This window comes from Anopheles stephensi, chromosome 2 (genome assembly GCF_013141755.1).
Source record: "Anopheles stephensi strain Indian chromosome 2, UCI_ANSTEP_V1.0, whole genome shotgun sequence".
In the NCBI taxonomy this organism is placed as follows: domain Eukaryota; kingdom Metazoa; phylum Arthropoda; class Insecta; order Diptera; family Culicidae; genus Anopheles; species Anopheles stephensi.
In genome coordinates this window covers 56,023,671-56,033,558 of record NC_050202.1, presented here as the reverse complement: position 1 = coordinate 56,033,558, position 9,888 = coordinate 56,023,671, and the positions used below count along the sequence as shown (strand labels likewise).

The 9,888-nt window shown below is 43.3% G+C and overlaps 1 protein-coding gene across 1 annotated transcript; it reads left to right on the top strand.

Moving 5' to 3' along the window:
* The first annotated feature begins 326 nt into the window (after positions 1 to 326).
* Positions 327 to 1,309, top strand: LOC118502917. Its single transcript, XM_036035651.1, has one exon. It carries the CDS (start codon positions 407 to 409, stop codon positions 1,208 to 1,210), a length of 804 nt encoding a protein of 267 aa, XP_035891544.1. The 5' UTR covers positions 327 to 406; the 3' UTR covers positions 1,211 to 1,309.
* The last annotated feature ends 8,579 nt before the right edge of the window (positions 1,310 to 9,888 follow it).

Below are 9,888 nucleotides of genomic sequence, written 5' to 3'. Positions count from 1 at the left end.
AGCGCACGTGCCCACTCGTATGGAAAGCGATGCGCGCTATTCCTCCCAGCCGTTTGGTTTGAGATGGAAAGCTTTCCCAAGCGGTCGTCTTTTGCAAAACTGGATTCATCGTTAACGCGTGTCTTGTTGTCGCGCAATTTGACACAATCATGCTCGTGCGCTGCCACTGACGGTTTGAGGGTGTCAATTTAACGGTCCAGCGAGCACGGAACGGGTCCCATACCGACGGGGTCTTGAACCTTGACCGTGTGGTTTGGGTTTCGGGAGGGAGCTTGAGCAATTGGTTAGAAATTTCTTTCACGAGCCGTACGATGATGGGTAAAATGCATCGTGCGAGCGGTCGGAACCCGTTAGTACGGTGCCAAAGTCTGAACCTGACGGGTGTTCCTCTCGACGATCGTTCACGATGGCCGACGGTTTGTTGCAGCGATTCAGCACGATCGGAAGTGTGATCGGTAGCAGCAGTAGCAGTACGAGCATGCCACCAATGGAAACGGCCAGCATCACTCAACGTATTCATCACGAAACACCGGCGCTGCTTGCCGGTGGAAAGTATCCCGTGTATGGACCAGGAACTGGACCGGACCTGTACGACGACGAGGCGTCCGAATATTGGCACGGGGCGGGCAGCAATGGAGCGGGTGGTTTTTTCCCCAGCTTTCTGCCCTGGGGTCCGGGACCGCAAGGAGCGCATCCGGTGCCTCCACCACCACCACCGCCGCCACCACCACCGGCATACCCACTGTATCGTGGACCGTACGGAGGGCCGTTTAACAAGGGCCTTCGCTTTAAGGGTGCCTCAGTCGCGGTGCTAACACTGCTGGCTTTTCTATTCTTTTTGAGCATTCTGCAGAACTATATCCGCGACTATTCGACCACCTCGCAGCCGACCGTCATTTTGCTGTCCGCTGGTGCGACGAAAGAAAACCTACCGATCTACCCGTACCGTATACGACAAAAGGAGGGCCAGCGTGGCGATGAACCACCGTCCCGGTACGACGAGGAGGTGGATGCACCGATCGAAGAGGTTTCGGAGCAGAGCGAAGGGACAACCAGTGGATATCGGGCACGGATCAGGAAAGGACATCAACGACCTCATCAAAAGGGTAGCAGCAGCAGCAGCAGCAGTAAAGGAGTGTCCTCGGGGAGTATTTCGGCCGTACCGTCCAACGCACCGTTCGGAGATATTTTCAAGGTAAACGGATTGTGAGCGGCATCAATCGTACCACTGCAATAGTGGCTTCAGTGGACGATCCGAATTGACAGCCGACGGTAGCTTTGGTAGCGCTTTTGTTTATTTATTATCTCTTCGCTCGGGCATAATAAAGGTAGCTTTTTAGTCTTAGGCAGTGACTGTGTGTTTGGTGTTGCGTGTTTCTGTTTGAATTGGGGCGTACGGGCATCTTGCGGGAAAAATCAACTCCGATCGGTTGTGACTTTCGTATGTTTGCTGATAGGTTTTTTTTTCATGCATACAGATGTGCATATGCACATCGGCTGTTCAGGTACTGTTTGTTTAATTGGGTGCCTTTTGGAAAGTGTGCTTATGTGGTTATTGTAGTATTTGGCAGGAGCCAAAGAAAGATAAACACAGGATTGTGTTTGGACGACTTCGGAATGAAGTTTTAGTCGCCAGAGCAAAGCACTAATTTGCTAGGTATTGCGTTAAAATTAATAATTTTCTCGAGAAGAATCTTTGAAAAAACTTTTTAGAAACTTCGTAGTGGGATTTTTTATGCGATCGTGAGATTTAAATCATCCTAACGGTCATGATCGCTTTCTTCTTGAGTTTTGATTCTCGGTGGGTTTGTAGAGCCAGTGATCCTCCAGCACTCACTCTACTTTGTCTGTTCTCTGTTTTGTATTTGTTCTGGATGGACATTTCGCCGCAATCATCGCACTATTTCCTTGCAATCGTTCATTCATCCAGTCATTCATCTTTCTACACACAAGTGAGATTTAACTCCGGCAAACAGTAGGAGTGAAAGGAAGGAACGAAAGGTGCTAAACAACTATACCATTCGGTTGACAGAACTCAAAAATAGACTTCAGGCAGGTATCATCCCCGCCCTCTGACAGATCTCTAATAAGAACATTAGCAATCTTTTGATGTCCCTATATGTGTCCAATAAGGTGGGTCAAGTCGTTGATATTGGTATCAATATAATTATAGCGTGCTGCTTTTTTATAATAAACAGTACAAAATATTGAGTCACTCATTATCATGCACTGATACTTTAATCAATGGGAAAAGATATCCTGTGACCGGACTTAATTTATATGAAGCATCCTTCCCTTAGGAATCGCGAATTAAATATGTAAGTATACCATTTGCAATGGTATTATCAGACTCGAATTCGTACCCCAATCCACATACTGGCATGACAATAATTGTGCTTCGCTTTGAGAGGAAAAAGACTATAAATCGATTGCTGCAAATTTACACACACAAACGAACTCTCGAATTTCGTCCTCGGATTTCGTTTTGCATTCATATGTTGTACACACCCACCGACGACCGTATCGTCCGTCTCGTTGCACACGAACAAGCCGGGGGAAGTGATATATGCAGATTTATAGTGGCGTTACGTTGTATCCGACACATTTCTACTAGCACTATTACTAATGGCGGCTACGGTGATGTTAGCGTAACGTCCCACAATCCGTGCCGAGCGTATCTTTGTGCTGTTCGATTCTAAAGAGTGGTGTTCCGCAACACAGAAACACTAGAAAAGTAAAAAAAAGGAGAGCTTTCTCTACTCATTCCACACACCACGCTAGCAAAAGTCCTTGCGTGACGGTACGTGGGAAAAACGGGTATGTCCCATGCGTTGTGGGCCGGGTGATAATGGAAGAAGGGTGAAGGTGAATTATGGCACTTGAGGCAGTAAAAATATCGGTAATAAATTTCAATCCCCCATCGTCGTAATTCAATTTCGGATTCCTTCTGATCCCCAGGAACAGCAGCAGCAGCATCCAGCGGAACCGTGTTACGGTTGGGAGCCGCATTGCGTCCCAGCCGATGGTGGGATTGTCTGTCCGATCATCTTGATTGGGTATGCAAAAAGGAGACACCTCTTTTTCTGTTGTTCACTGTTGCTATTAGGCTAGGGTTTCTGTTAGCGGTTTTGGTATGGTAAAATATTGAATTCGAGCACTAAACGGTGTCTCGTAGGGCTAGAGTAGTGTGAGTGCGAGGTATCAACATTCACGGCTATGGCTCTGTTGTGCCATTAAGATAATAGAATGTATGTGAATAAATAGTTTTTTGAAGAGTGTGTTCAGCCAGAATTGGGATTTGCGACGGCATTTGAGGTCATAAATACAAAAAATTCAGCTAAGCTGCGACAAGTTTTGAGACGTTCGTTCATTAGTTAAATATTTCAACAGGCTTGTATCTTGCCAGCTGCCTACAGTAATAATTAAAGCCTGGTGTTTTTGTTTTAATTGTACAAAACAGACATGAGCTTTCCTTGTGAAAATTACTTTTCTTTTTTTTTCTTTTTCATCGCAAAATATCTTTCCTATTTAGTTTGACAAACATACCTGGCCATGCTATCCTTTTCCAGAGCTTTGACCCTGTTTTTGTGACTCTTCACGTAATGCATCCGCCAACTCATTCGATAAAACCACAGGCAAAAGAAAATGAACCATTCTTGGTGGTAGTAGCATCACAAGTGAAAATGGTTAGCAGTTTTTGGCCACATTACAAGTTCCCAATGGCATGGAGTGGCACACACTAATTGCATTCCTTTCTTAGCGCGCGTGCACACACACACGTACACGAGTCTAATTACAGTCTCCATTTCATTTCCCGAAAGAACGGCCGAACCTGTGTGTCAGCGATGTGTTCGTCATCGTCCGCTGCACACTGCTGCCTGTGTGGGGAAGAAAACACCAGGCGTCTCCATGATGATGCTGTTCGATGAACAAGCACTTTTCAGCGGCGGAGGATGGTGAGGATGGAAATAAAATTTGAAGAAGTGCTTTGCTTCCCATGCTCACCGGGCTGGAAAGTGATGAAACTTTCACCTGAATCGCGTGTGGATGGTGTGGCGCCGCGGCAGATGCATCACCTGCTGGGCTGGTGCAATAGTATATTGCGTCTTGGTGCGCACCCGATTCTGATAACGATAAAAACAGCACCCGCGTTGGAGTTGATGACCTTTCGGTGCTGGCACCGCTTCTGCTGAAGGCGATGGTGATGATAAAATAAATTGTAACCGACGGGAGTCGAATTCTTAGAAACACAGCCAGCTGCAGGACGATTGCCCGACACCGGTACGACTCTGTCCGGCGAGGTCCTTCTGTGCGGTAGGTGTTTCCGTTGAGTCATTTTCATCGAACATGGTCACGATGATGCCAAGCACTGGCTGGCTGATGAAAGGAAACCGTGTACTCCACCAAAAAGCGGACAAAAAAAAAACACAAAATGGCAGCTCTAGTAGCTCCCGCACTGCTGACCTGCTGCTGGTTCCTTTGGTAAAGTAGCTTTTCCCTGTAGTTGTTCCATTATCGTCGGCAACAGTCAACGGTTGCGGTTAAAGGTGATGGGTGATGGGCCGGGGAAATGGCTTCATTAAAATTGTTGCACTTTTGGCAGCCCGGCCACTTGTAAGGAGCAGCCTAGGCATCCTTTTGCTGCCGAGCGTTTGTTTGTGAGTGTGAAACGGGAGGATTTTTTTTTCTCTCTAGTCCTCCGCATTGCTAGACTTCTGCCCCAAAATGGAACACGCAAGCAAAGGCACACAACCATACACGAAATTGGCCACCAGTGCCTGGAACGATCGGGACCAAGCAAACCGCTTGCACACACATGGGACCGATGAAGATTGGCTGGAACAAATGAACATCCGTTTCGGGCCGGGTGCAACGGGTGCCGTCGTCGAACGAGGAGTTGATGGGCGGTGGTGTTGTGTGTGTGTGTGTGTGTGTGAAGTCATTAAATGTTTCTTTTAATTTTCACCCCTGGAAGCTCTCGTTCGCCATGGTGCAGCATTAATTTGCAGCTAATTTACAACGTGTTCTATCGCACACGGCCACTTGCTGCCGACATCAAGCGGCAAGGGCAAAAAAGGGAGCATTTTTTGGGAAAGGTTCTTAAAATGCACATTCGCCAAAGGAGTGCAACGAGGAAAACTGCTGCCGTACCGATGGGGATGATGTTGCTGGTTCGCGCAAATTGGTTCGCAAAAGCGTGAAGGGTAAAGCAGCTAGGTGCTGTCGTTTGCTGTGTTAAATAACGACGCTAAATAAGGTTTGGCTGACTGAAGCATAGACTAGCTTTTATTGCTACAGTCTTACTAATTGTTGAGTAGTTTACTGTAGTTTGTATTAATAAGTTTAGTAAAATGGCTGTTGAGCGTAACTCTGCAAAATGTTGATAAAACCAATCAAATTATGAAGTTAAAATGTTTTTAATCCTCAGTTAACTTAAACGGTAAAAAAAGGTGTTTTCAGATTAATGAATTTCAAAGAGAAGAGGATTACTGCTCCTTTTTTACAGTTGGTGTCGCCCGACATTTATTTTTTCACTGAGGGTGCAAAGCTCTTACAGTGTGCAGAACTAAATGGTAAGGGTTGAGCTACCTAGTGAGGACAGAGCTACTCTTTGAGAGCAGAGGACACCGGGAGCTACTCGGCGAGGACAGAGCTACCTAGTGTACACAGAGTTACCTCTTAAGCGCGGATCAATGAGTTTTTCACTTCAAAGTGAGAACAGAGCTACTTTGTGAAGACTGAGCTACCTAGTGAAAGCAGAGCTTCAAAGAGGTACTTCTATGTGAAGATAGAGTTATTTTGCAAGGACAGATCAATTCTATGAGCTATCTAGTGAGGGCAAAGAGCTTTAAAGTGAGAACAGAGCTAATAAGGAAGGACTGAGCTACCCTAGTGATGGCGGAGCTACAAAGTAAGGATATAGCTTCTTGGTGAGGCCAGAGTTACTTAGAGAAGGTAGCCTTACCTAGTGAGGCTACTTTGCGCGGATAAAGCTAGCTCATGAGGGTAGAACCGCTTAACGAAGGAAGAGCTATTTAATGAGGGTTGAACTTCAAATTTAGAACAGATCTACCTTGTGAAAGCTGAGATAGCTAGACAGTTACTGAAAAATTAAAATTCAATTAGTTGATTTATTGTATTCAAATGCACCCTCAAAAATGCATCTTCTAATGTGCCCATTCCCTGTAAAGTCCACTGTTTCCAAGAAGCTACTAGTGTTGGTTCAACAAACATGGTGCAACAGCCAACTGCCTGGTGAAGCTGTGAATGAAATTACACACATTTCCATGAGTAATTGAAATGCGCTCGTGTAAAAAGCGATGTTTACTTTAAATAAACCTTTGCTTTACAGCTCCCAGTCCTTACTGTTTACTGGCGAGAGTTAACACCCCTCTTTCGCTCTGACCCCGTCCTCGTTCCCATTCCCATCCCATCTCATCTCATCGCTTTTTGCTAAATTTGCATTTGAACGAAAACTCGGCAAACTTCGAGTTCGATGCAATCCGCTGCAAAACTTACAGCAGACGAATGAAACTTTTCCCTTAAGATACATATAACAACTTTGACCGTTCCCTTACTCCCACTGCTGCACCGTTCCGCCCGCGAATCACATCCAAAGTTCAGTGAACGAAACAAAATTCCTGAGCATTTGCGCGCATCGCAACCCGTGTGCCTTCGTCGGCAAAGTTAATTATTTAAATTTATAATTAGTTTTAGGGAAGCTAATTTATTGGCCTTTGTGTTGTGCGCGGCGTGCGGTACTTTGGATGCTCACTGTTCCTCGACACCGAACCGAACAGAGCTGCAAACTGTCCGCTTCGTTCGTTCCCTTTGCTACCGTGGTTAGAATGCATCCAACCAAAAACGCATCGGCTTTCCTCGAGTCGCTCCCAACAACCACAGCTCGAGAAAAAGGGCTGATGGATCGTCCGACTGCGTGAAATCCGACGTTTCGGGACGACGTTGATTGATGTTACGGTGAAGCCACTCGTCCGAATTGGCGTACGGTGCAACGTGGAACCAAAAACAGCGCGCTCACTAGCTCTCTCTCTATCTCCTAATCCGGGACGTGTCAATCGAATTCGGTGCCGGGTTTTGTGTCTTCGAGCGGCCAGCTGAAAGGGTCCGTCTCGGGCCGGGTCAATGTTTTTGCTTGCTTTTCGACCATTTTCGGTGGCCATAGCTTTTGCAATCATTTCTTGCCACTGTGACCGACGGCGAATGAGTGACCGTCCGTCTAGCGTTTGCGAGCGAAAAATGGTTTGCATTGTCATTGGAAGTGTTTCCTTCGCTTTTTTTATCGGAGGGTTGGGTTGTTTTTGGAACGATTGGAGCAGCAGATGTATGGCTGTGGTTTTTCAGCACCGCTGTCTAAAGCCTGCCGTGCGAGTCTATAGCTCTGTTTTTTTCTTTTTGAGTTTTCTGCAACCGAAGTGCAACCGATTAGAAGAGGTACGAAAAGTGCAATTCGATTGGTTTTCCGTGCCAAACTCGCAAGTTTACGCAAGGGTAAATAAAATACAACTCATCGGCAAATTGATCGTTTTCGTGCAGCGGATGAGTTTAGTACGGTTTCATTAGATTTTCGAAGCGAGCAATAAGAATTGGGAAAGGTTTAGCAAAGCTCTTGGTTTAGGTTTGCATTTAATGGAATTATAGTTGGGTATGGTTTGGTTTTAGGCTCTATGTTTTCTAATTGGGGTTATTAGATATGTGAAAAGTTTATTCAACGTTTTTCTCATTTCTCTGTCGATTATATCTTATTTCTTTCATGATTCTATGTCGATTTTCTCTCATTTTTCTCTCGATTCTCTCTCATTTTTCTCTGATTTCTCTCTCATTTCCCTCTTATTTCTCTCTCGATTGTCTCTCATTTCTTTCGCTATTATCTCTCAGTTATCTCTCTATTCTATCTCGATTTTCTATCAATGCTCTTTCGATTCTCTCTTGATTCTCTTTCGATTCTCTCTCGATTATCTCAATTTTTTTCTCATTTCTCTGTCGATTCTCTCACATTTCTCTCTCGATTCTCTTTTGATTTTCTCTCATTTTTCTATCGATTCTCGCAGGATTTTGTCTCGATTCTCTCTTATTTTTCTCTGAATTATCGCTCATATTTCTCTCGATTGTCTCTCATTTTTCTCTCCATTCGTTTTCATTTCTCTCTGATTTCTCTCTCGGTATTCTCCCATTTCTCTTTCAATTCTGGCACAATTTTCTCTCATTTCCCTCCCACATGTGTCACTCGATTCTCTCCCATTTCTCTTGCGATACTTCCTCATTTATCTTTTATTCTATTTAATTTCTCTTTTATTCCTCTCTCGATTTTCTCTCAATTCTTTCTCGATTTTCTCGCAATTCTCTTTCGATTTTCTCTCGACTTTTCCTCATTTCTCTGGAGATTTTCCATCATTTCTCTCCCAATTCTCTCTTATTTCTCTCTGATTTCTTTCGCAATTCTCTCTCATTTCTCGCGATGCCTTCTCGATTCTTTTTGATTGATCTTTTGATTCTCTCTTGGTTCTTTCTTGATTCTCTCTCCATTCTCTTTCGTTTCTTTCTCAATTTTTACTCGCTTTGCTCTTAATTATCGCTTTATTTTCTCTCGATTATCTCTCTTTTCTCTCTGAACGTTCTCTCATTTTTCTCTCGATTCTCTCTCATTTCTCTCCCGATTCTCTTTGATTTCTCTCTGATTTTTCTCTTGGTTCTCTCTCATTTCTCTCGATTCTTTCTCGATTCTTTTTGATTGATCTCTGGATTCTCTTTCATTTCTTTTTAAATTTTCTCTCATTTTTTTCGCATTACTTTTTAAATTTTCTTTTATGCTCTCGCGATTTTTCCTGATTTCTCTCTCTTTATTATATTTAATTTTTCTTTTATTTTTCGCTAAATTTTCTCGCATTTTCTCTAATTTTTCTCTCGATTCTCTCTTATTTCTCTCTCTATTCTCTCTCGCTTCTCTCTCGATTCACTCATTTCTCTCCCGATTTTCTCTCGATTCTCTCTCGTTTCTTTCTCTACAATTTTTCATTTCTCTCTCATTCCTCTCTCTATTCTCTCTCATTACCCTCTCATTTATTTCTCATTTTTCTCTCGATTCTTTCTCATTTTTAGCTCATTTTTCTCTCGATTCTCTCTCGTGTCGCTTTGTATTCTCTCACATTTTTCTCGCGATTCGCTTTCATTTTTCTCTCGATTTTCTATCATTTCTCTCTCGATTTTCTCGCTTCTCTTTCAATTTTCTCGATTGTCTGTGATTTCTCTGTTGATTCTCTCCCTTTTCCTCCTATTTTCTTTCGATTTTTCCTCATTTCTCTTTCGATTTTCTCACATTTCTCTCTCATTTTTCTTTCAATTCTCCCTCATTTTTCTCTCAATTCTTTCTCGATTCTTTCTTAGTTTTCTATGAAATCTCTCTCATTAATCTCTCGATTCACTTTCATTTCTCACTGAATTTTTTCGCATTTCTCACTCGTTTCTCTCTCGATTCACTTTCATTTCTCTCTCAATTCTCTCTTATTTCTCTCTCAACTCTCTCTCATTTTTCTTTCGATCCTCTCTCATTTCTCTTTCAACTCTGTCTCATTTTTTATTCGATTTTCCCTGATTTCTCTTTCAACTCTCTCTTATTCCTCTCTCGATTTTCTTTTCTTTCTTTTTCATTTCTTTCTCGATTCTCTCTCATTGCCCCGTTAATTTTCTCTAATATTTCTCTCGTTTTGCTCTCATTCATTCTTAATTCTCCCTCATTTTTTTCTTTATTCTCTCTCTATTCTTTCTCATTTCTCTCTGGATTCTCTCTCATTTCTCTCTTGATTCTACATCATTTCTTTGTGAATGCTCTCTCATTTTTCTCTCATTTCTCTTTGTATTCTTTACCATTTC

What these genes read in the sequence shown, in the direction of transcription:
- LOC118502917 (XM_036035651.1), top strand. Translation starts at nt 407, where the DNA reads ATGGCCGACGGTTTGTTGCAGCGATTCAGCACGATCGGAAGTGTGATC.